The sequence below is a fragment of the Cynocephalus volans genome, chromosome 11 (genome assembly GCF_027409185.1).
Source record: "Cynocephalus volans isolate mCynVol1 chromosome 11, mCynVol1.pri, whole genome shotgun sequence".
Taxonomy (NCBI): Eukaryota; Metazoa; Chordata; class Mammalia; order Dermoptera; family Cynocephalidae; genus Cynocephalus; species Cynocephalus volans.
In genome coordinates, this window is record NC_084470.1 from 55,064,610 (window position 1) to 55,091,546 (window position 26,937).

Consider the following 26,937-nt stretch of genomic DNA (forward strand, 5'->3'; position numbering starts at 1 on the left):
AGACCAAAGAAGCTGGAATCTTGAACTTTTATCTTTATTTTACTAAGATCTTAGTAGCAATGTTTATTTTAAAGGTAGCACATATCAGAATTCTATAGTCTATCTTTTAATATATATTGAGTGTTTTATTTAACAAATATATTTAGTGTTTACAATCTGCTAGGAATTGTTCTAACCACCTTGTGAATATTAGCCCATTTAATTCTCATGAGAACTCCGTGAGGTGATATTATTATTATTTTACAAATGAGGAGAAACTGAGACGTAAAGTGAAGCACAAAGTGAACTTGGACTGAGTAGGTAGCCTGAAACGTCTAAAACAACTTTTTATAAATTCCACTATTCTTAAACCGCTTTCCCTTTTACTAAGGATATTTACAAGGAGAAAGAAATGAGGAAAGTTTCTGGATCTTTTACAACTCTTTTGCCTAAGTTCTACTTTTTCTTTTATTCAGTCTCCATAAAGACTGTCAAAAATTGCCAATGCCAGCTATACTACAAATCTTCAAGGTGGAGTATTGGGAAAAGTTTTCAATTAGCAATAATCACACCTCATATAAATCTATTGCCTACAATACTGCCACTATGCAAAGCTCCTAAGTTCTAGTTTATAGAAGATCCTAAGGATACCCCACCTGAGCTGCTCATACACATTGCCACAGTATTCACTCTGTATGCATCATAGCACATAACACACATTGTATTTGAATTCATCAGGTCCCTCTTACACACAGAAAGCAAAGACCAATGGAAGGTATCACACTGAGGGAGACAGAGTAGGCAGTTGAAAACAGTGTGTCAGCAGACAGGAAGGAACAGTTGATCCCTCCAAGTGTAAGAGGAAGAGTAGCAGAGAAGCTTCCTTGAGGGGTGATCCTTGCACTGAGTCTTGAAGGGAGGAATATGTAGTTCACCAGGCAAACAAGCAAAAAAAGAATTGCCAGGACTAGCATGTAGAGAGGCACAGATACTAGCATGTAGAGAGACAAAGCACATGAAATCTGGGTAACTCCAGTAGTAGTCCAATGTAGCTTAAGTGCAGGCTACGTGTGGCGTTAACAGATAGTTTTCAGAAAAAGGTAAAATCATGCCCTCGTATAGGTGTAAAAATGAACATGCAGTGAATGAAACAAATGAATCATAGCTCTAATAGTTATAAAAATGAACATCAGGCAGATTTTATAACCATCGGTTCAAAGGATAAGGTCAAAGAACGAAGACATTTTTAGATCAGTAATATTGAAATAAATGTGGAAGTGGAGGCAAAACTGCCTTCTTCCACAGTGGGTATGAGAAATGAATTAAACTTCTACTGAATATAATATGCATGCCTATAGACCATTATTTTGAATTGCTATCACTTATCTACAACTTATAGAGTTGTAAAATAGCTCCCATACATAGTTTTCCATTGACACAAATTTTCTCCTGTAGGCAATAAGACAAAAGTGGTTAAATATTGAGGGACCATATCAGAGAGGGTCGAAAACACCATACGAAGGACCCTGGACTTCTGTCTTTGAGCAAAAAAAAAAAAGATTCCCCAGCTTGCCCTTCTAGAATATCAGAATACCCTTTCATTGGAAAGGCGTGGCCTGGCAGCGATGGAAGCTTGACTGAAGTGACACAAGGATGGAAACATGAATAAAACTTAGGAAGCTGATGCAGAAGGTCATTGAAGAAAGTCTGAGGGCCAGAGCCACGGTAATGACAATGGGGAGAGTGGCTGACAAACACAGAAAGTAGAATCAAGCATATCTAGTGAATGTGGATGTAAGGGATGAAGTGGAAAGAACGGCGTCTCTGATGGTTTTCTAGGTTTCTGGCTTAAACAATTGGGTGGATGGTGGCGCACCGACAGTAGAGGCGCAGGCTTGCGAGAAAAGGTAAGTTTTGCACATCTGAGTTTGAGGTGCACATAAGTATGTGGGTGAACCTATTAGGGAGGCAGTTGGAAAGAGCCCCTAGGAGACTTGGCGTGGATGGAGTTAGAAGCTATTGGCAGACTCGTCTTTGTGAGCAGGCAAGGCACGAGGAGCAGCAGCTGGAAGAAGCAGCCCTGAACATATCCGGGAAGTTCCTGCTTAATGGAAGGCAAGACGCAGACCCGTGCGGCGCCCCGCGGAACGAAACCCCTGGCGCGGCCACTGCCGCAGTCGGATGTCCGTGAGGGGCCCTCCCCGAGGACGCTGGACAGGCGGGGCACGCAGCGCTCCCGCCCGTTTGACCCCGAGACCCCCGCCCCGCCCCTCCCACGCATGCCCCCCCACGCATGCCCCCACGCATGCCCCCCTACGCATGCCCCACTTCCGCTTCCGGCCCCGGGTGGAGGTGGTGGGCGTCGCTTCGCGGGGCGGGGACAGTGGGCGCCTGGCGGCTGGCGGCTGGAGCAGACTTTGTGCGGCCGGTGGGCTCCTTCAAGTGGGCGCGGCGGGCAGGGCGGGTGGCCCGGGCCGCCGGCCCCAGTTCCCGCGACGGCCCGGGGGCGTGAAGGCGGTGCGAGAGGTCTGAGGAAGCGAGGCAGGCGGCCGGCGCCAGGGCCAGACGAGGCGGGAGGCTGCGGCCTTGAGGCCAGGGGGCGTGAGGAGAGCAAGCAAAAGACGGGAATGGTGGCCCGAGCGTCTGGGAGAGAAGAGGTGGAAAATGACAAGTCGGGTGAGGCGTCTGAGGCTGGGAAGGCTGCGAGGCGGCACGTGGAGGGGCCTAGGGGCCAGGTGGTGGGCGGGTCAGACCCGTTGGACAGGCCGGGCATAGAAGAAGCGCGGGAGGCAGAGCTCCCCTTGCAATTGGGAAGACACAGTAAGAAAGCACTCAGTGGTCATACCCTTCTAGTTTTTGCACCTCATCCTGCTCCGTCTTTTAATTTGAATCTGTGTGGTCATTTCTTATGCATATGGTTTACCGAGAGAGGGGAAAAAATGGATTTTCTTAGAAGGTGTATGCCCCATTAGGAGCCCTTGGTCGGAATTATCATAGGAAGAATTTCTGATAGTGGTCCATTTTGGCTAGTGTGGAATGATGATGATGGTAAGGGTTATTCAGCTGCCTTAGAATTGATGCAGGTTTATATAAAGTTTGTTAACAGAAATTAGATCTTTTATTTAAAAACATGTATTTCCCTACAGCTATTCAGGGAAATGAAAATGGATGTCCTCACAATTTTTCTTATTTTAAGTAGCATTGCTTTTTTCTTCTCAATATAAAATCTTTTCTGGTATGTTTTGTTGTTTTGATCAGCCAAGGAAAAAAGAAAAATTACCGAAGCCTCAAGTGATGATCCACAGCCAGGGATTGACCTGGTAAGAAAGGAATCATTAACCAGTTCAGAATTTTTCCAAACGGTGGAGTGCAGTGAGTTTCAAAGTATGGTTTTCTTGCAGTCTTTGGGTAAGGAAGGTTTGGTAGAAGATATTAAAAGAAGAATTTGAATGAAAAAATTTAAAAGCTTAGAAAGCTCACCTCTCAAAATAACTGAAAATGAGGGTACAAAAAATATTAAGGTTGAATTCCAAGATGAACTGTACAAGAATACTCCAAAATTTTCTTATAACAGCTTGTCACCTGAAGTAGAAAATAATTCTATTTTAAAATTACATGATTGCAATTGTTTTCCCCATTCCAAGGGTTGTAATGATGAAAACAACCTTGCATATAAACCTGATGGCGGATGTAAGCATGTTGCAGAAAATTCCTCGAAGTTAAAGAAAGAAAACCTTCGGAGTCTTGCAGAGAAGGGTGACACAAGTAGTATTCATCAGCTCTTACAAACTGAAGAAAAATTAATAGGAGTAAAGTTACTGCTTGAAGAAAGTGATTTACACCACAGTAAAAATAATGGCTTGCTTTCCTGCCTTCAAAGTGAAAAAAATAAATATTCAATAGAGGAGAGCAATGTTGGGAGAAAATCAAAGAAAAGGATGAAGTTGTCTGACAAAGGAGACGAAATAGTTGTTGAAATGAATTTCTCTAATGTATATACCAAGTCTGAGTTGGTGTTGCAAGAAAATCAAATGAGGACCAAGAGTAAAGAAGCAGAGACTTTAGAGGCTAAAAAAAGTCCTTTAAATGTTTTGAGAAAAGTAAACCGTAATACACTCTCTCCAACGGATCATTTATTAAGTCTCCCAGAAACAGTAGGAAAAAAAGCAAGTCCTGGACATCATGTAAAGGCTGAGTTTCAGAAAACCCTTGAGACACTACTTTTGAAAGAAGAAACAAAGAATGCTTCAGAGCCCTTAGGCTGTAAAAGCATGGAGCCAGAAGAATATTTTAAATCGATGAAAAGCTCCATAGTGAAATCACCTAGTGATTGCCATCATATTGAAAAAAGATCTTCACGGGAAGACATGAAAAATGAAACTGAAGAATCAAAGTTAAGCTGTCGTAGGACAGTACCAATGACTGGTAAAAGAACTTGGCCTTATTATTCATGTGCTAGAGTATCTGCCCATAGTTGGAAAAAGGCTTCCTTGCCACAATCAAATTACCTTCTTCCTGGGTCTAGAGAACATTTTACGCAAGATGATTTTTTTAAACACCAAGCAAACCAGGCTCACATAACTGAATCCAGGTTATTGTTTCAAAGTTCCTTAACAGAAACAAACACTGAATCTTCAAGTAAAGAAAAATTGGATTCTAATTTAAATTGTTTGTCTTCAGTTTCTGCAGTAGAACCTACTTTAAAAGAACCTATAATTAATGATAATAAAAAGATAAAGTCAGAGGAATTGAGCAGAGGTGGGTCAGAGGTAGTTTCTAATACTACTGAAGATACTCAGTCAACTAATGTGACTCAAAGCTTAACAGGAAGTAAAAAAAAAGAAAGGGGGAATTTAACAAAACTTAATTTCACACTGGCTTCCCAGGGTGGCCAGGAAGCAAATAACTCTACAGGCAAAACTGTTCATCGAAAAGCAGGCATTGCTAAGCAAACATTTGTGGTTCCAGACTTGGTTAAAATATTAAACACAGGACGGCTCACTAATTTTAAAATCCCTTTACTTAAGAATAAGACAGAAAAAGGAAAAGAAAATGCCAAGTTATCAGAGAAAGAAGCTTACAGTCCCCTAGAACTTCTTGACAATTTATCTGGAGCAAAGGTAAGACAAAACAGAAGTAAAGAAGATGTCTCCATGGCAACTTCAGGACCTCTGTCTTTGAGTATGCAAAATAGTTTAACTCCAGTGCAAGCTAGTTCAGACTCATTCTACAGTAAAAATTTCTGTAGTATTTCTCCAAGCTTTACCAAGCAAGGTAATGATAATAAGCCATCTAATCACATCTCTGATCCAGGCAATATTGTTTCTAATAAGGAAGCTGTTTCTCTCACAGTTGAAAGTAATACTTTTTCTTGTGATCCTGGGTCTATAGAGAAAAGTCCATCCTGCTCTAACGAACAAGAAACATTCAAACCAGTTTCCTGTGAAGTTAGTGGTAGAAAAATGACTACGAGTCTTTCAGAAATGAAAGTGGGGTTTCCAGATATTCTTAAGGCATATGAAGATGATGTCCTCTTAATTGATGTGATTCAAGATGACCCAGACCTCTTTGGAGTCTCCAATGAAGGGGAGCTCTCATGTACTTCAGAGGTCCTTGTGATAAGCCAGGAGCCCAGTGTTGCTGAAGAGCACCAATCAACAGACTCCAAGCACATGGAACTTCCAGAAAAAGAACCAAGTGATGACTTGAGGTATGCATGTTCAAATATGCCTTTTGGTACAGGTTATTGTTGGGGGTTTCAAAAGCACTCTGTGCTCTTATGTGTCACTAACTTATTCCATGATCATTGAAGCTCCATCATTTTTTTTAACCTGGTTACTTATTAAATATAATTAGCATATTACTGCTGATACCCGGAAATGTCATTATAATAAAACTTAGAATTGAAATAATATTATGTATGTCTTGGAAGATAATGGAGCAGATTGGCTGTTCAAAATTTAAAATAATGGTTTATAAAGTGGCTTTTTAAATTATGGAGGTTGCTTTTTTCAAAAGTCAATTTATTTTCATATGTTCCATTTTTTCTTTAATTATTATGAATATGCAAATAAACTTTTATTTCATCCAGGTTACCTATTAAGATCAGTGCTATATATTTTGACCCATTTTCTGTAGCTCCCTTAGATAAAAAGTTCATTTTGGGGGAAATAGAGAAGCTTTGGAAATTTTTATTTGAAGTAATTGGTGCTTGAAAGTAGAATCAGAAGTTAAACTGATTTTCAGGGGAAAACAGCAAAAAAATTTTTGATGGTTTTACTTTAAAGTTGATGGTTTGAAATGATGATTTTTGCCCCCAAATAGTACTAGTTTGCTCAATGCAACTTTAAATGGAGCCAAGTAGTAGCATGCTCAGGAACTTTATTCTGGTTAACCCAGATTATACTTAATATTATGTCATATTTTACAAAAACTTTTATACAATTCTTTCAGCTCTTATTTATATTTGTATGTTATAATAATTGAATATTAGAATGTTTTGTAATCAAAAGGAAACATGAAAGCACTTTCCGCTAAAATTCAATGATGTGTGACTTAAATTTCTTTGATATAAGTTTTTATTTACCTTTGTTATATCGTACTCTTCTTGATATTCTTAGTGCTACAAGAACTTGTTAACTCATCACCATATAGAATGCATTCTCTGTGCCAAATGGAGGACTAAGAGCTTTATCTATTTTTTTTTTTTTTTTTTTTTTGTCTTTTTCATGACTGGCACTCAGCCAGTGAGTGCACTGGCCATTCCTACATAGGATCCGAACCCGTGGCGGGAGTGTCGCCACCAGCGCCGCACTTTCCTGAGTGCGCCACGGGCTCGGCCCTCTATTATTTATTTTTAAGAGTGTAATGAGGTAGTATGGTGATCTGCTCATTTTGAAGACGGAAAAAATGAAGACAAGTTGTCACCTACCCAAGGTCATACTGCTAATAACAGAATCTGGATTCAAACACTGGCCTCTCTTACTCTAAAACTCGTGGTTAAGAGCTTGACCTTTGTAATCTGACCCAGGTCAAATCTTCCCTCTGCCACATAATAGCTATGTGACCTTTTAGGCAAATTGTTTCACCTTATTGGTAAAAAGGGAAAGTACTTGCCTCAGGGTTGTGAGGATTAAATCAAAGAATGGATGGAAAAGGTTTTAGCATGGCACTGCTTGAGTAGTAAGGGCTCAGTAAGAGGTAGTTATTGAAGTTTTTCTTTTAACTGTTATGCCGTGCTTCCTTTGAGAAATACAAAGGAAAATTAGAGCAAATCTTGCATTTAAGAGCAAATATCTCTTTTGGCTGACAAGATGTTAACAATGAACTACAGCCAAAGGTAGAAAGAGATAAATTTTGTGAATTAAAGTGCAGGAAGTTCAGTTTTTATTTTATTTTAAGAATAATGGCTGATTTTGTGAAAATGATATGTCTCTATTACATTAAAGTATAAAAGGGGGGGGATAAATCTCACCACACAAGATAACAAATTAATTGCTATTTGTATGTGTCATTCTACACATCTAGCTATGCATGTACGTGGATATAACATTAGAAAAATTGGATCGTGCCTCTATTTTTTTTTTTGGCAGCTGGTCAAGACAGGGGTCAAATCCTGGACCTTGGTGTTATCAGTACCAGACTCTAACCAACTGAGCTAACTGGCCAGCTCCCGTCATGCCATTTTTTAGAAAAAACATTTAAAGTTAATTTTATTTACACTTAACCAGAGAGGGTGTTGGGGGATGCTGAAGTGAGCTAAAGGAATTGCTGAGTCAATATACTTCTTTACCACAAGAAATTAGTTCCTGAAAGTTCTCTTTCATGTTAATAAGGGAGATTATTTGAAAGTTTGAGTGCAAATGTATAAAACAAAGAAAAAAGTTTGAGTGTTATTATCTTGACTTTTAAAAATTGTGTTCCAACTTTAGACAGCAGTGTTTGCTTTCCTAATGTGAAAGATAAACATGTTTGTACACAGTCACTTTTTCGCTCAATCTTGCCCCCCACATTTTGGTTAAAAATTTCTGCTTTAAATTGTTAAGCCTTGTGCTGTTTACATTTTCTTCAGTAATCTGAATTCCCAAAGGTTCTTATTCTTTGTTCTCTACTTAAATTGATTCAGTCCTTACCACCAATCATTTTTATTACTTTTCTCTGATCTTGACTATTTTGATTCATCTTAGTTGGCTACATTTCAGAGCAAATTTTTTAAGAAGGTGTGTTAGTCCATTTTGTGCTCCTGTAACAAAAAACTGAGAGTGAATAATTTATAAAGAACAGAAATTTATTTCTTACAGTTTTGGAGGCTGGGAATTCCAAGGTTGAGGGGCTCACATCTTGTGAGGGCCTTCTTGCTGCATCATCCCGTGGCAGAAGGGCAACAAATCACACATGCGTGAGGAGAGAGAGGGGGCCAAACTCATCCTTTTATCAGGAATCCACTCCCATGATAATGGCTTCAATCCATTGACCTGACATAACCTCACACTTCTCAAAGGTCCCGCCTCTCACTGCTGTTGCATTGGGGATTAAGTTTCCATCACATGAACTTTGAGCGACACATTTAAACCATAGCAGAAGGGTTCATGATTGTTGTGTTCTCTAAAATCTTGGGTGCTTAAGAATGACTTGGCTAAGAGCACATTGTCTTGGTATAAAATTCCTAGTTTATGTTTTTCCTCCTCACAACTGTGTAGACATTGCTCCCCTGCTTTCCGGCTTTGAGTGCTGTAGTGGAAAACCCTGAAGCTAAACTAATACTCACACTGCTGCTCTTTAAACTGCCTTTTTTCATCTTCTTGCTCTCTATCTTGGTATTGGTAATTATATATCAATTCTTCCTGAGACAAGGTGAGCTGTTTTGGTTTGCATTATTAGGTTTTTACTTCAGATAATTTTTCTATCATTATCTTTGAACTTCATTTTCCTTTACTTCAAAAGCACCAGTTATACTTTTATTGGATATTCTTTGCCTTTTATATCTGCTTCTGAAGTTTCAGTTTTTAAATAAACTTGAAGATTCCCTCAGTAGTTATTTTAATTTTTTTTTCTAAAAATACCAATTTTATAGTCATCCGCAGTGCTAGGATAAAACTTAACAAGGAAAAAATGGAGCCATTATAACCAGAGGATCTGTCAGTAGTTGCAGACAAAGTTGTTAATGGTTCCAGAACTAAACGAAGCTAAAAATATAATTTCAAATTTTAGCTCTGTCCCTTTTACTGATCAGTAGCTAGTTCATGTACTTATTTTTCCCCCCTCTAAGACACAGAAGTTGAAGTCTCCCAGAATGAGTTTTAATTTTACAAGAATAAAAGAAGATAGAAGGGTAGGCCCAGATATTGTCAGAAACTCTGGACTGCTTCTTATTGGTAAAACAAGTAGACAAACCTGAACTGATTTAATCATTTGGGGAAGTATTCTCAGACCTGATTAGGAAGAATTTGTAAGGTCTTTAAGTTATGATAGAATGCACATTCACTGTCAGTCTCCACACTGGGGAGAGTCCATATTAAAATCCAAAGCATTGGAAAAGTATTAGAACTTATTCACTAAAACTTGAACTGATGAGTTAATTGGCCTGTAAGTATCACTGGAAATGATCTGAGAATGTTTGTAATAGTCAGTGCTAGACAGTCGGTATTAGAACATAGGATTATTATATGCTAAATAAACAGGATTATTGAGATTTTATGAATCTGTCAAAAAATCAGGGTAATTACTGTATAGGTGGAGAGGGGAAACTAATTTTTGAAACAAAAATATGTAAACTGAACTAAGAATAGTAGGTATTTAGAAAAGAGAGGGATGAAAAGGCATCTTGGAAAAGCAAAAATTTGTATTGATCCTTGAAGTTTGAATAGATTTAGATTAATAAAAGCAAAGAAAGGAAAATGTTTGGGGGAGGGGGAGAAGTAATGAGGAATATGTGGGCAAAAAGGTAAAGGTAGATACAAACATGTTGTAAAGGTTATGAAAGCTTTTTTGACTCCTTCAGGCAAAAATAGGAGCTGTTATGTGTTCCCATAGTACCTATGCTATGTCAGTTAAGGCACCGATTTCGTGATAGTATAATTTATATCTCTCTCACTGCTAAACTTTTGGACTTCTTGAAGGTAGGTAATGTCCATGTCTTATTTACCCTTGTAATTCCAGTCCCTCATTTATTGAGGGAGGAAAGAGAATTAAGGTTTCAATTCCTTTTTTTTTTTTTTTTTTTTTGTTAAAGATGATCGGTAAGGGGATCTTAACCCTTGACTTGGTGTTGTCAGCACCATGCTCACCCAGTGAGCTAACCAGCCATCTGTATATGGGATCCAAACCCGGAGCCTTGGTGTTATCAGCACCACACTCTCCCGAGTGAGCCACAGGCCGGCCCAAGGTTTCACTTCCTACTTGAGAATATTACAGGCTGTTTCTCAACACCTAGATTTAGAATATATGTAAATGGAAACAGTGAATCCTTTCTTTCTAAAGCAAATAGGTATTGAAGAACTAGTGGGAAAGAACATTTAGTAAGTAGTCTGATGCCAGATTAAGGAGGTTGGAAACTTAGGCACGAAAATTTGAACTCAGTGCAGAATCAATGCTGGTGGTCAGGGGGATCAGTTATACTACTTTCACAATTTCCACTTTAGTCCGTAAGGAGCCATTGTAGATTTTGGAGCTGGTAAATAATAAACACAGACTTCTATGGGGAGAAATGTCTGTCGCCAATGCATAGAAAATAAAAGCCTGCCACTTTTGCCCAGGCATATAAGTCCCATTAGACCCACACCTAGCATGGATCTATCCTGGGAAAATTATCCTGTCTCAAGTAGCCAACCCCACTTACTTTCTCAGAATCTGATTTAATCCCAGTTTGTTCACCAAAAGATTGGCCTTCTAGAGTGGAATAGTCTTTTCACCAGCTTTACCATACTAAATGACAGAAAAACAAGTTTCCATCAAAAGTAAAGTTCGTTCTCTTTCTCTTATATATTGAGACTTCTTGCCTGTCTTTCAAGAAGCTTACTTTTCTCCATTGTCCCTTTTCACTGAATATCTGATGTGTTCTAACTGTTGTGCAAATTTTTACACTTAACTGTAAGAACTGATATCTAGTGTCTACCCTGAGCTTATATTATTTCATTTAGTGGGACAATTCTGAGGTTAAAACTCACCCTATGGGCCAGCCGGGGAGAGTGTGCTGCTGATAACACCAAGGCCATGGGTTCATATCCCTATATAGGAATGGTTGGTTACCTCTTGGGAGAGTGTGGTGCTGACAACACCAAGTCAAGGGTTAAGATCCCCTTACCAGTCATCTTTTTAAAAAAGTAAACAAAAAAACCCACCTAACCCTATCTTTATAATGTAAGTGATTAACACACAGCTTGTAACTATCAGAGCTGAGATATGAACTTGGTAACCTACTTCAAAATCTGTACCCCCTTCCCAAAGCAGCATGCTGGAAGAGTGGCATTTTGGTTTTCTCCATTGCTACAATTCAATTACTCCACAAACTACCATACAATATTATTTTACTTTTGATCCCTTTCCTTTCTCATCTCTTCCCCCTCCTTAAAGTAGCAGTTGGGGTAGTATGAAGAAACATTATTCTGATTTTTACTTTTTTCTCTTTTGGGCTACATAAACCATTGTTTCTTGTCTTTGCTGGAATAAACAGTGTGGTACTTGATAAAGTAATGATTTATAATACCAGGAACCTAGCACCTCACAGCATGGCATCAGGCTAGGGAACCTCTGGCCCAGTGAATTGAATACTGTAATATTCCTCAGTTTATGGCCACTGTTATATGCAGAATAATTAATTGCCCTAGTAAATTTGTGTCAGGACTATCCAGAAACAGAACATGTGAATGTGTAAATAAGTGAATTTGACCACAGTCAGCTAGATAGCATCTCAAAAGAAGGCAATAACATTCTGAATTTTTTCTTGAGCAATAGTTTTCAAACTTTTCCTGCTAGCAATTATTCTAAAGCAGTTATTTTCAAACCTTTTTGTCAGTTGCCCACAAGTAAAGATATGTTTTACATTATGATCCAGTGCATACTTTTTTTTTTTTTTTTTTTAAAGATGACTGGTAAGGGGATCTTAACCCTTTACTTGGTGTTGTCAGCACCAGGCTCTCCCAAGTGAGCGAACCGGCCATCCCTATATAGGATCCGAACCTGTGGCCTTGGTGTTATTAGCACCACACTCTCCCAAGTGAGCCACGGGCCGGCCCTATCCAGTACATACTTAAAAATATGTGAAATAATAGGTTTATACAAACAATATTTTTTTTACTAAAATTGATTTAGTCTTGTATTTTGTATTTTATCCTATTTCATTTTTTAAATTTCCAGTTGGGATTCTCAGAATATGTTTTACTTGAAAAATGTTCTGGTGGAGGATAAGCTTGATGTAATCTGTGTTGTTCTTCACAGTTGACTTAAATCTTTTATTCCCCTCTCCTTTTTGCTCAGATATTCTCTCTTGCTTCTCTGTATTTCTGTAGCCTCACCCAAGTCTGTCTTTGTTTTCTCTCCTTTCCTCCTACTATCCTTCATTTTTTTCCCCTTCCCAGTCCACCAGTGCAGAACTATAACTTTCCACTCCACCAATGCAAAACTGGAAAATATTTATGTAGGTCACAATTTTGCTCACTCTATTATGTTTTTATTCAATTAGGTGAATTTAACTTCTTTGTGTCTCTGAAATTCAAAACAAAGTTAAACTACTTCTTACAAGAGCAGCATGTGCAATTTTACCTTCCTCATAAGTTAGCTATTTATAATAAGAGTATCTCACACCTGTATAAGTTATACCAGCAATATTGTAAGTACTATCTTGATACTTTGAAACTAAACCAATATACTTGCTGTACCTATTTATGAATGGAATTTTCAGGATAATTAGAAGCCATAGAAGTGTCCCTCAATTTTCTGTTTATTGAGGCACTTAATCCTGTTCTTGCTATTACCTTAATATCGCTCAGGACTGTTTCTTAGCCTCAGTTCTCACTGCTACTGTCTTATTTATCTTTCTCCTGGATTATTGTAATAAGCTCCTAGTTAATCTTTCTAAACTCCCTCATTAGTGATATTCTGAAATAGAAATCGATTTGCCAGTGACTGTTTAAAGTACTTCACTGGCTTTCAGCCACCTGAGAATAGAGTCTAAATTGCTTAGCATGGCTTTTTAAAGCTCTTTAGTGGATCTGTATTTATTCCCTCTTTGACAACTATGATGTTAGGGGGAGGAAAGTGGGGTGAAAGGCTGATGAAAGATAAATGAAGCAGCCAGCTCACAATTGTCTACAGTGTGCCATGTACATTAATTCTTTTGCATGTTTATCTGAAAGTCCTTTCCTTTTTATTCAGTTATCCATCAAATCATATCTGAGAGGTTATTCCAGCGATTTGTGCCAATAGTTCTCTTGGCACATATCTCTATGTATTATGTCTGCTTGTATGTGAGCCTCACCCTATATTGGGAGTTCCTGGATAGGAAAGAGGCATCTTCATTTGGGTCTCCTCAGTGTCTGGCACTGCATGCCAGGAGTATGTTAGGTGCTGCATGTATAGAGGAAACTAGACACATATGGGTCTTGTGCTCACAGCTTTTTATCTTTCAAAGGAGGCAAATAATTAAGCAAGTACAGTAATATATGATAGAATTGTGCATTAGTCCATTTCTGTTGCTTATAACAAAATAGCTGGAACTGGATAATTTGTAAGAAAATGAAGTTTATTGCCTACAGTTTTGGAGGCTGGGAAGTCCAAAGTCTGGGGAACATCTCTGGTAAGGGTCTTCTTTGGTGGTGGCTTTACAGCAACACAGGGGTCTCACATTGCAGAAAATGGCAGAGCAGAGAGAGCTAATTTCTCAGTTGCTGCCTTTTAGAGCCATCAGAACCACACCCGTGATCATTATTAATCTTTCAATTTATTGCTCAGTTAATGGATTAGTCCACTCACTAGGCATAGCCCTCACAATCCAATCACCTCTTCAAGTCCCCACCTTTCAATTATGATAATTGGATTTCCCACCCTCCCAACAGTGACAGTAGGGATCAAGCTTCTAATACATAAAACTTGGGGGACACAATTCAATCCTTATCAAAGTGCAAGATATTAAAGGCTTTCTGGTGAAAGTGACATTTAAGATGAGCATTTAAAGGATAAGTAGGAATTAGCCAATAGGTGAAGAAAAGTTAGAAAGAAATAGTATCCCATGGCTTAGTGTTCTCATGGCAAGAAATGAAACTATAGAATGTGCATAAGGTCAGTCATGAAGGGCTTAAAAGAACAATGACCATAGACTTTATCTTCTGAATTGCAAAACTTTTGAGAGAGAAATGGGGAGCTATTAATAATTAATGCCAGGACAACAGGATAAAGAGACCATCCTAGGCAAACTATAATTTATGGTGAGTTTGAATCTTATTCTAAGCACATACACATTCACTGAAGGACTTTTAAGTAGAGAGAGAATTTGATTAGATTCACATTTTAAAAATCATTATAGCTCTGGTGTGGAGAATAAATTGGCAGGGAGCTATTGTAATAATTAGACCGAAAGGACATGGTGACTTCAGAAGAAGTGGGAGTGGATTTGAAAGAGGTTTAAGAAGTAAAGATTAATTAATGAGATGGAGGTGAGGCAGAGGGAGGAGTTAAGGATGATACCTGGTTTCTCTCCTTATCTCAGAAAAGGGAATTATCGTGCTCGCTTCGGCAGCACATATACTAAAATTGGAACAATACAGAGAAGATTAGCATGGCCCCTGCGCAAGGATGACACGCAAATTCGTGAAGCGTTCCATATTTTTGGAAATAATAGGTCCAAAATAAATAGAGTGGCGTGGACAAATTAGTAGGATTAGGCTATGTGAGATATAATGAAGAAAAAAAAAAAAAGAATATTGCCTAGCAAATAGTAGCTACTCAATAAACACTTGTTGAATAAATGAAAAAAAAAAGAAAAGAAAAGGGAATTATCATTCATCTCCAATGCAAAGGAGCAGGATGGGGCAGGTCAAGTTTAGACATTGTGAGTTAGAGAGGCCTTTGAGATACTGAAATGGAGATATCCTAGTGGACTGATAGATCTGAATCTAGCGAGGTCTGAATTAGGGAAAGAGATTTGCATGTGTTTGTATTATTTCCCCATCCTTTAGACTATATACTTCTGATGGTTTCTAGGGTTTATGTTGGGAAACAAATACTTAATGTTTTCCAAAGACTACAAAGAATGGTGCATACAAAATGTTTTGTTTAGTTTTCCTCTTTCTTCGCTGAGAGGTAATCCTGAACCAGTGAGTAGTTGTAGAACTGTAGGATATACTTAATAAAAATCCATTTATTAAATGAATAAATGGCGGGATTATGGGTGTTTATTATATTATATTCTGTGTATTTTCATGTGTTTTAAATTTTTGTCTGTTTCAAAAATGGAATAATGTTTAGCCATTTGTATTTGCATGGCTCTTATATATGTATTTTCATTTGTTGAGCCTATGCTATTGACTTTAAGAACATTTTATCTCATTTAATCCTCACTATAACCTTTGTGGGTAGTTAGTATTCTCATTTTACAGATATGGTTACATTCAAAGAAAGAGTTTTGCTACAGTTTACACAGTATTTGAATCCAGGTTGGTCTAACTCTGATCTCTATTATCCTTAACTTCTAGACTGTAAGTTGTCTTTAGAGACTACAAAAAGAAGACTCAAACTGCTCTCAAGCATCTTCCTTTCACATTGACAGTAAGACTTACACATACATACTAAAGAGTAGAAGTAAGCCACTATTTTGTGTTGGTGTAATACTTTAAAATTTAATTGTATGGTACATCTCATCAGGTTCTCTCTGAGTAACAAAGTTTGAGTGGCAGCACTCCCTAACAATTGAGGCATATGTGATTAAAGAGCCAAATGAGGAAACTGTGCAGATGCACTGGGTTGAGTCCCAATATAGTATTCTGTCCTGCAGGGCTTGATCTTATGTTTACCAGCTGCTAAAGTATTGTATAATCTTTAGAGAAGTAGGTAGTTCTGCTTAGAATCTGTTATAACGGTTAAGCTCTGTTTGCTTTATAATAGAGAACTTCCTGTAGTGGACCCTGGATTAATGACGTCAGAGGTCTATGCTTCCTTGTCAGCAGGTAAGATTTGACATTTTCAGAATATGTAGCATTAAAGTATTTTTTTAATATCTCCATTAAAGCTTAGTCAAAATGAATTCATTAGAAGAATAGGAAGCTTTTCATTTTATAGTCTGTTAACCATAAATTTTTATAGTCTGTCAGTTTTTCTCAGTTGCAGTTGACTGGTTGGCAAATCCGATTTTGAGACATTTTCCATTTGATTATTTAATAAATAACTTTGTTAGGGTTTATCTACAAAAGATAGGTAGTTGACCTCAGCAATTTTTGTAGTCTTACTTTGAAATTAAAATATGTATTTAAGTTTTGTCACATTTTAAACCGTCATTTAAAAGTTTTATATAATTAACAGCTAATTATAAGTTTAAATACCTGAATCTTTACTTCACAGACCATAATTAATGTGAAACATAATTTTACTTTGATTTTCAAGTTTAAAAAATATGTTTAAAGAAAGATTCGTAAATATCATACTATCAATTCTTTTTATACCATATATAATGGAGTTATTTCGATAGAGAGGGAGGAATTGTCATATAATTTACTGAAAACTCTATATCATATTTATTACTTTAGACCTTAAAAAAACCCTGAATTCCGAGTGATTTTTTAGAATAGTCTTTGAATAACTTGGTTATTTTGTCACTTAAAGTTTCTATAGTTGAATATTATTTCTTTCAGCAGATGAAATAAAACATGATTCCAAAGGTACAAACATTTTCTTAGGAGAAGTTACTAATGAGACCTTTGAAAATGAAAAGCGGGGAGACTTCAGTGAACAAATGAAAGCTTCAGACTTGGATGAAAAGGTACTAGGGAATCTTTTACATTTCCTTATTTCTTGGTCTTAAATAGTGGTAACGTAGAAATTCATCTTAACACTGCAGTCACATGACAAGTGTATCTCCTTTTTATTGAGTAAAAGAATCACATCACTCTGGCCATGAGATATATCCCTTGATGCTTTGTATCAAGCACAGTATAAGCAGGGTTTCTAGGAAAATGGCATTTACCGATTAATTACATATTTAGCTTTTTAGTATCCTGAAGTTCATCACAAACCTTTGTAAGTTTGTTACGTATTTTCCTGCCTCATTAAACACAAAGTATTGAGTATCATTTGATCTTCCTTGAAATTTTCTAATATTGTAGTACCTGAGGGTCATGAACATAAGCATCAGTTATTCAAGCACAGATGTAGAAGGCATAGGAATTGGAGCTAAACCTAACTTAATGCTGGGACATATTACTGGTGTATGATATAGGGGAAAGTTTTGGTATCAAGTTTTTGTTCCACTTTTCTGCCGGATAATGTGTATGATTGTCTCACATTTTGCATAATTTGACTCCTGGGCAGCTATTTCATACTTTGAAGTAGTTGGAAAAGAATGTCATAAGTTCCCAGCAATGCATTAGAACACGTGCTCCCAGAACTCTAGCTGCTCTTTAGTTACAGTAGATTCACTAGCCAGTGCTGAATTCCATCTCTTCTCTGTCTTACAATACTACTTCTAAATTCAGTACTACAATTCTTCCTTTATTATTGAATCATTTTCATTAGCTTATAAACATGCTTTTTTCCCATCTTCAAATAAAACAAAAAACCCTTTAACGTTCCCATTGCCCTTTCAGCTGTCATCCTGTCTCTCAAAGGGCTTATCTAAACCTGCTATCTCCAGTTTCTCTCCAGTTCTCTTGAAAAAGAACTTTCCAAAGGTGTTCACCTTTACACCTTCACCAAACCTACCCTTCTTAAACTCTCCAATGACATCCTCATCTCTGAATCTAGTGGACATATATTAATCTTAATCTTAATGTACCACTAATATTTGACACAGTCGACCACTCTTTCCTTGAAACACTTTTTTTAGTTGGTGAAAACATACTTGCTTGGTTTACTTTCTACCTTTCTGTCTGCAACTTACCAATTAGTTTTGCTGGTTTCTCCTGATCTCCCTACCTCTGCAGGTTAGAGTACTCAGAACCCAGTCATGAATTTGTTCTCTTTTTTTGCTCCCTAGATGGTCTCTTCCAATCTCATTTCCTTAAATGCCATCCGTCTATGTGCAAGGACTCTTAAATTTATATCTCCCGCCCAATCTTCTTTGAATTACAGAACTTTATGTCTGGTTGCATGCTTGCTTTTTCCACTTGGATATCTATCCAGTTAGGGCTCTTAAACTTAACACATTCAAAACAACTTCTGCTATACATCCTCTACCCTACCAGAAACCAGCTTTTCCTGTAACCTGCTTATGGCAACTTCATTCTTTATAATTGCCAGATGTAAAACCTTGGATTTTCTTACTTTTTCTCTCATTCCATATCCAGATTGCAAGGAAATCCTGCTGGCTTTACTTTTAGATGATGTCTGGAAACTGTTCACTTTTCATTGCCCTCTTCAACACTATGCAGGCCCAGGCTAGTATCATCTCTTGCCTGAATTATTGCAGTACCTCTTAACAGATCTCCTGCTTCTAATCTTGCCCTTGCGTAGTTTATTCTCAACACAGCATAAGTTAGATCATGTATTCTTCAGCTTCAAACTCTCCAGTGGCTTCTAATGTCTTTCAAAGACAAAGTTCTTCCTATGACCCACAAGGCCCTTTGTCAGTCCACTGTACCCCTTCCCCACCATGTTACCTCTCTCTGATCTCTTCTAGTACTCTCCTTTTCCATTTAGCTCTCACTACTCTAACCTCCTTGCTCTTCTTGGAACATACCAGGCTTTCTCCCACTTCAGGATCTTTGCCCTTGCCATTTTATCTGCCTGGAATGTTCTTAACCCTAGAAAGTGGTATAGCTGGTTCTCTTATTTCCTTCAGGTCTTTACTCATACTCCATGGACTCAGGGAGAACTTCCCTGGCCATCTAACCTAAAATTTCAATGTTCTCTTTTCTCATAACAGTTGCCGTCTTCCATTCTTGCACTTATCATGATCTAATGTACTATACATTTACTTATTTTTATCTGTCTCCTGTTGCCAGAATGAAATTCTGTCAAGGCAAAGATTTTTGTCCATTTTGTTTACTACCGAATCTGTAGCACCTAGAGCAGTGGCTGATACCGCGTAATAACACAAGTAATTGTTAAATGAATAGTGAATGTGAACCTCAATTGAAAATAGTCTTTTAAGTGCTAGAAGTGTCCTGTAACAAGAATAAGGATCTCACAAAGTACTTGCTTAATGATTTGATGATAATAACAGACAGCATGTATTGAGCCTTTATTATATGCCAGCCAGCCAGCCATTGCTAAACATCTAGCACAGGTTATCACATTTTATCCCTGCAATAAAATGTGCTGTTTGGGGGTCCTCAAGACCACTCTCAGGTTCAGTGATTTGCTAGAAGAAGAAACAGAAGTCCCCAAAGCTGTTATACTCATGGTTACAGGTTATTACAGTGAAAGAATACAGATTAAAGTCAGCAAAGGGGCACAAAGGGCAGAGTCCCAGAGACAGTAGGCACAAGCTTTCAGTTGTCCTCTCCCAGTGGAGTCATGGAGACAGTGCTTGCTTCTCCCAGAAACAGTGTGTGGCAAACCACATGAAGTATTGCCAGCCAGGGATTTTCCCCCAAGCCCTGGTATTCAGAGTTTTTATTGAGGTCAGTCACAAAAGCATGGCTGACTGCTTGCGTAGCTGACCTTAGTCACTCAGTCTCTAGTCCTTCCGGAGGTCAAGCTGATACCACATGGCCCAAGGTCCCCACCATAAATCACATTGCTTGCCCAGACAATGTGGCATGGCCCCTGACGCTCAGGTAAACAAAGACACACTTATGAAGAAGGATGTTCCAGGGGCTTAGAAGTACCTCCCAGGATTAGGAGGTGACTCTTGATCCCAAACCTTTAACATGAAGGGTATGGATAACCCAGGCTTGCTGAGATAATCCTTCACTGTACATGAAGTATGTACTGTTATTTTCTTTTCCAGATGAGGACACAGACTTAGACTCAGTATCTTGTTCGAGGTCACACAGCAGAGTCCCTGGATTCTACAACAGGGGTCAGCAAACTTTTTCTTTAATGAGCCCAGATAGTAAATATCTGTATGGCTTTGTTGGCCATAGGGTTGCTGTTGCAACTACTTAACTCTGCCATTGTATCACAAAAGAAGCTATAGATAATATGTAAACAAATAAGAGATTGCTGTGTTCAAGTAAAACTTTATTTACAAAAAAACAGGCCCCCTGCAGGCCATACCTTGCTGATCCTTGCTCTAAAGTTTTATAAAATAGAAGAAACAGGTTGTACTCTATTCTACTTAAATTTGAGAAGACTTAATCTGTTTACTCCTGCAGTGATAGAATTTAGGAAGTGTTTGCCAGAATTCTCTGAGTTTTAACACTCTAAATATTTTAAAGATGTAGACCTGTTTTTAAATTAAGTCCTTTTAAAAATAATTGACAAAATCCTATAGCTGCTTCCTAGTATGGTAAGATTTCTTTGTTTTGTTTGAGGGAATGGGGATAATATATTTATTCTTATAATACCATGGTGAGCTTCAAAGTACCAACTCTTTAGAAAATACCTCACCCAGTCAATATTTGCTTTTGCAATATCTGGCCCCCAAATTTCGGAATTAACAAACTTTTATCCATCTCTCTCTTACCTTATACTTTAGAAACTTTAGAAGATAAATAGGTTGACTTACAGGACATATGCCTGGCCTACTTCTTTTCTGCTCTTATGTATGGCTGTCTGTGAATTTTTAGAAATACTTTTTTAGTGACCTTTTATTTCTCACTGTATGTATGGAATCTGTCTTTTCCAGATACCTTGTTTCTTTTCTTCGCTGTATCAGTTGTACCCAGAATCCATACGTGACAATTTTTAGGTTTACCATGGTAGTAATTGCTTGATGATTCTACTTTTTTTTTTTTTTCTTGTCCTTTTCGTGACCGGCACCCAGCCAGTGAGTGTACCGGCCATCCTCATATAGGATCCGAACCCGCAGTGGGAGCGTCGCCGCGCTCCCAGCGCTGCACTCTCCCGAGTGCACCACGGGCTCGGCCCTTGATGATTCTACTTTTGAGCCACAGGTAGTTAAAATGCTAGTGTATATTTTTTTAACGTTTTATTTTGAAATATAGATTCACAGAAAGTTGCAAAGGTAGTTCAGAGAGGACCCATATACCCTTTACCTAGCTTTCCCCTGTGATTACATCTTAAAGTACAGTATCAGAAGCAGGGCTTTGATATTGACACAGTGTGTTTGTGTAATTCTTTGTATTTTTATCAGATGTGCATCAGCACAAAGATTTCCCTTATGCTACCTCTTGATTGTCACATCTCCCTCCCTCACCAACATCCCTAACCTTAGCAACCACTAATCTGTTTTTCATCTCTGTAATTTTAGCATTTTGTAACAAATGTAGATTCATAGGAGGTTGGCTAAAGGATTATTAATTATGTGTATAATTCTAAATGAACCAGCTTTTGGTTTTATTGATTTTTCTCCATTGCTTTTTTGTTTTCTGTCTCACTGGTTTCTACTATGATTTTTATTTTTCCTTTCTTCTGCTTGCTTTGGGTTTAATTTGCTCTTTGTTTAGTTTCTTAAAGTTGCAGCTGAGGTTATTGATTTGAAACATTTATTATTTTCTAGTAGAGACATTGAATGCTATAAATTTGTGAGTACTGCTTTAGCAGCATCCCACTTTTTTTTTTTTTTTGAGATAACTATAGATTCACATGTAGTTGTAAGAAACAATACATAGAAATCTTGTGAACCCTCCACCTAGTTTCTCCCAAAGGAAATGTATTACAAAAATGTACAATATCACAACCAGAATATTGGCATTAATATAGCCAAGATACAGAACATTTCCATCACCACAAGGATTCCTCATGTTTCCCTTTTACAGTCACACCTACTTCCTTCACTCCTGCTCCCCCCAAACCCTCCTTAATCCTTGGCAACCACTAATGTGTTCTCCATTTTTCTGTAATTTCAAGAGTGTTATATAAATGGAATTATACAGTATGTAACCTCTTCAGGTTGTTTTTTTTCCTCCCAGCATAATCCTCCGGATATTCATCTAAGTTGTGTTGTGTATATCAATAGTTAGTTCATTTTTACTTCTTAGTAATACTCCATGGTATGGGAGCACCACAGTTTGTTTAGCTATTCACTCAGTGAAGGACATTTGGGTTGTTTCCAGTTTGGGGCTGTTACAAATAAAGCTGATATCTATAAATATTTATGTATAGGTTTTTGTACATACCTATGTTTTCATTTCTCTGAGATTAATGAGCTGTAATTGTTGAGCAATATGGTAGTCACATGCTTAGATTTTAACCTGGGTGAACTCAGCCTCCAGAGTACTCCCCTGGGCAGAACACAGTTGAAATCTTTGTTCAGTTCTTTTAGTCTTAGCCGAGCTGTTTGGCGTCTGCCTTACGTAGCAATAGTTCAAGGATCAGCTGGAGATTTAGGCCAAGTATAAGCAGATTTGGGGGCTTCACCACTTAGGCTCTCTCCTTTCCAGGATTCCCAGCCTCACTTTCCAGTTTCTGACTTTGCCCCAGACTGTCTTCTGGTTCTTCATCCCAGTAGGGCAAATTTTTGGCCTCCTCAAGTGGTTCAAACTAGGGCCAGCCTTTGGGGATAAAGCCATAAAAGCAGGACAGTTATTGTATTAGTCTGTTTTTGTTGCTTGTAACAAAATACCAGAAACTGGGTAATTTATAAAGAACAGAGGTTTATTTGGCTTACGATTCTGGGACAGCTGCATCTGGCATGGGCCTCAGGCTGCTTTTACTCATGGTAGAAAGCAGCAGGCAGCTGACAAGTACAAGCAGATTACATGGCTAGAGGAAGCAAGAGAGAGAGAGAGGAGGTGCCAGGGTCTTTTAAGCAACCAGCTCTCACGGGAACTAATACAGCGAGAACTCACTCATGACCCCAACCCCTCAGGGAGAGTGTTAATCCAGTCATGAGGGATCTGCCCCCGTGACTCAAACAGCTTCCAGCACTGCCACATTGGGGATAAGATTTCCACATGAGTTTTGGTGGGGACAGCACATCCAAACTCCATCAGTTATCCAGTGCCATTCCCTCTTGCTGAGTGTAAACATCCCTCTAGGTTCTGCCTACTTTTCATATCTCTCCAGGGTTTTCAGGTGGATGTTTTAAAATATTTTATCCAGGGTTTATAGTTATCTGCGGAAAGGTTAATCCAGTAGGAGGTACTCTGCCATTTCTCAAAGTGGACCTATTGTGTATTCTTTTGTCTTTTATATAAATGGTAGCATACCATTCTTTATCTTCCTTTTTTAAACAACATGGAGACTTTTTTCCTTTGAATATATGTAATGATGTCTTGTTTTTATTTTTTATTTTTATTCTTTTAAAAGTTTAGTGTTTATTAACACTTTCAGGAAAATCTACATAATCACCACAGATACAAGTCATTGCAGCATCTTTACCCTTTCTTTTATTCAATCTCTAGCTCACTTTTTTTTTTTTTTTTTTTTAAAAAAGATGACCGGTAAGGGGATCTTAACCCTTGGCTTGGTGTTGTCAGCACCATGCTCAGCCAGTGAGCGAACCAGCCATCCCTATATAGGATCCGAACCCGTGGCCTTGGTGTTATCAGCACCACACTCTCCCGAGTGAGCCACGGGCCGGCCCTCTAGCTCACTTTTTGCCAGCACTCCTTCTGCTGTTATCAAATCTCCAGCTCACCTTTTGCCAGCACCAGCATTGGCCATTGCAGTCCCCTGATGTTCTTCATTCTGATCTTGCATTCCATTTGCTGTTTTCTGAGGTCTTTTTCTTATACAGGCCGTGTCTTGCCAGTCTATGTTTGGGTTCATTTTTCTGCACATAATTCAAGGAATCATAAATCATGTGAAAGCCAGTTGTCTTGCCACCATGAAAATAGGTTCTGAATTCATATTCAAAGATGACATTTGATGTAGTCTTGTACATTTAGGCTAGTTTTCCCCGAATTTCTGTGTTAGGTACAGTTGCCTTCCCAGGGTGAAGAATATCTATGAGTACTTGTTTCCTCTGAAATAGCTGATTGGTTATGAACTTCCTGGTCCGGATAGTTACTGTGCTGTTCACGATGGTGATCAATCCTCAGACAACCAGGAAGGGATGCCTTGTTTTTGTAGTTATATAGTTATCTACTGTATGGATCTACTCTATTTAACAAGTCCCACTATTGATGGTCACTTAATCTGTTTCCATTGTTTTGCTATTTAAATATTGCTGCTGCATTCATCTTTGAGCATAAGGCATTTTGCATATATGCAAGCATTTTTTGATTAATTCCTAGAAGTGGAATTGTCAAATTGCTCTACATAGAGATTGCTTTGATTTATAATTCCAACAACATTGTGTGAGTGTCATTTTCTCCCCACACACTCATCAACTTATTAAATTTTTAATTTTAGTCCATCTGCTTATTTTTACAAAATGACTTTTAATGTCAATTTGCATTTCTCTTATGAGTCTGGTTAAGCATCTTTCACCAATATATTTTTTTCTGTAAACTTCTGTTTATTGTTCATAGCCTTTTACCATTTTTCTTCTGGGATTTTGATTGTTTTTATTTGTAGGGACTCTTCATATATTAAACATTTGTTCTCTGTTGTATGCTGCCATACTTTTTCCTGTTTATTTGTTTTGACTTGGTTTCGAGCTTTTCACTTTTCAGAAGCCTTTTATTTTTATTTTCAAATATATCAGTTTTCTTTTATATTTGAGTTACTAGTCATATTTAGAGAAATCCTTCCCCATTTCAAGATGAAAAATGTTCTCCCATATTTTCTTTTAGTGTTTTTTGGTGGTGGTATGTTTAAATTTTTTTATCAAACTAAAATTTATCTTGGGAGAAAGAATTAGAAACAATATAACCTTTTTATTTCTTTATTTGGCAGATGGCTTTTGTGTACTTTTTATTCTCTTAACATATGAAAACATTTAAAATCTTTTTTAAAAAAATTTTTATTGAATCATAATTGATTATACATATTTTGGGGGTTCAATGTTGACATATGTTGATCAAATCAATATTACTAGTATATATATTGTTACAAATTGTACTTATTCTTTATGCCCCTTGTCCGATCTCTCCCTACCCCCTTCTTCCTGCCCCCTCCCACCACTGATAACCCTAGATTTCTTCTCTTCTTCTGAAAGAGTAATGGTTACTCTGTTGATTTGTTACCTAGATGATCTGTCCAGTGCTGAGAGGTGTTTTCATGTCCCCCAATATTCTCGTAGAGCAGATACTTCTTCTGTCACTCTGGAGTGGGCTTTGTGGAGAGAGAGATCCTCTTCTTTTCTTTGGTCTCTGCTGATGACTCTCCTTGTGTCATCAGCAGAGACCAAAGTGGCTGGTGGTAAAATCTTTAAATAGATTTAAACCTAATGATATTATATTTCATGGTTTCTGCTTTTGATGTCATCCTTAGGCTTTCCCTGCACTCAAAATTATGGAAGTACCCATTTATGTATTTTATTTATTTTGCTACTTTCTTTATTTTGCTACTTTCAGAATTTATTTTTTATATTTAAATCTTTAATGACCCTAAAAGGTAGTTCAGTATATGGTGAGTTGGGACCACAGTTATTTTCTATCCAGTTAACTAACCAGTCATTCTACCATTTATTGAACCATTTTCTCACAAATTTCAAATGCCATCTTTAATGTTTTCCAATTTTTACGTGTAGAACTATTCCTTTACTTCTCTTTTGTTTCATTGATTGCTTAGTTCTTGCACCAATAGAATATTGTCAATTATTTGAAAAATAAAAATAGTAAGGCTTGCTTTAAAAGATACTAAGATGTATTATAAATCCAAAATATTTTTTAGCTCTCTCATATATTCCTCTAAGAATGCTTTAAACTCATATTGTAAAGTAGTTTTTAAAATGTGGAAATTAATTTGGGGAGAATTAACATCTTTACCTTTAATATTCTCATCAAGAAACATGTTATGTCTTTCCATTTGTTAATGTTTCACATTTCTCAGTTGAATTTTGTAGTTTTCTTTCCAAGAGTTCTAATAGTATAGACAGTTTGATAACATTAGTATAAAATTTGATTATGTACTTTCAAAAAGACTAGAAAGATATAAACTAAGATATTAGGTGGTTATCTCTGAATACTGCAGTGATGGGTGATTTGGGGGTTTATTTTCTTGATGCCTGTTCTTTTGAAAATTTTATATTTGAGCATGTATAATGTTCTTATAATTAGAAAATCACAATTCCCAGCAAGCTACTTGTGAAATGTTTTAAGTATAGCTAGCTATGTTTAAAATGTGTTTAGATATTTCAATGAAAAAAAAATTTTATTTATGTTCATAAATACCACCTAAATATATAAATCACTCAAAGCACTTTTCTCCTGAATTAAAAGAAACAGCAACTATTATTGTTCATAATAAATTGAAAGTGACTTGTATAATGAAAGGTGATATCAAAAGATGGAAACTATATTGATTAATGTTAATTTTTTATGAAGCAGCGGTGGAAATTTTTAAGTCAATATTCAACATTTTAAATTATGTAGAATAGAATTGTTTTCAGCGTTAGCCATAATCTAGTTGCTTAATTAACATCTAATACATCCTCATAAACCCAGTAATCCTCATAGCTTATTATGTAATACAGAGAAATTCACCTGTACGTTTTTAATCATAATCTCTTACAGTGTAGATTTTCAGACAAGGAAACTACTAACGAGGAAAAAGAAAATATCTATGAAGTTTGCAAAAGGTATGTAACATAATTTTTAATTAAATAACTTCAAAATAGTCACTCATCTAATTTGAATC

The 26,937-nt window shown here is 37.3% G+C and overlaps 1 protein-coding gene and 2 non-coding genes across 3 annotated transcripts in view; 2 read left to right on the forward strand and 1 right to left on the reverse strand.

Annotated features, from left to right (window-relative positions):
- Nucleotides 1-455: 455 nt before the first annotated feature.
- Nucleotides 456-595, reverse strand: LOC134391475 (U4 spliceosomal RNA). The gene has a single exon (XR_010024994.1). It is a non-coding gene; the product is annotated as a U4 spliceosomal RNA (small nuclear RNA).
- Nucleotides 596-2,087: 1,492 nt separating this feature from the next.
- The window catches only part of TOPAZ1 (testis and ovary specific TOPAZ 1), an 88,045-nt gene continuing 63,195 nt past the window's right edge, over nucleotides 2,088-26,937 (forward strand). Inside the window, 5 exon segments of the mRNA XM_063113382.1 lie at nucleotides 2,088-2,655; nucleotides 3,238-5,689; nucleotides 16,075-16,136; nucleotides 16,818-16,945; nucleotides 26,814-26,878. Coding sequence (XP_062969452.1) covers nucleotides 2,088-2,655; nucleotides 3,238-5,689; nucleotides 16,075-16,136; nucleotides 16,818-16,945; nucleotides 26,814-26,878 — 3,275 coding nt within the window.
- Nucleotides 14,695-14,801, forward strand: LOC134391480 (U6 spliceosomal RNA). The gene has a single exon (XR_010024996.1). It is a non-coding gene; the product is annotated as a U6 spliceosomal RNA (small nuclear RNA).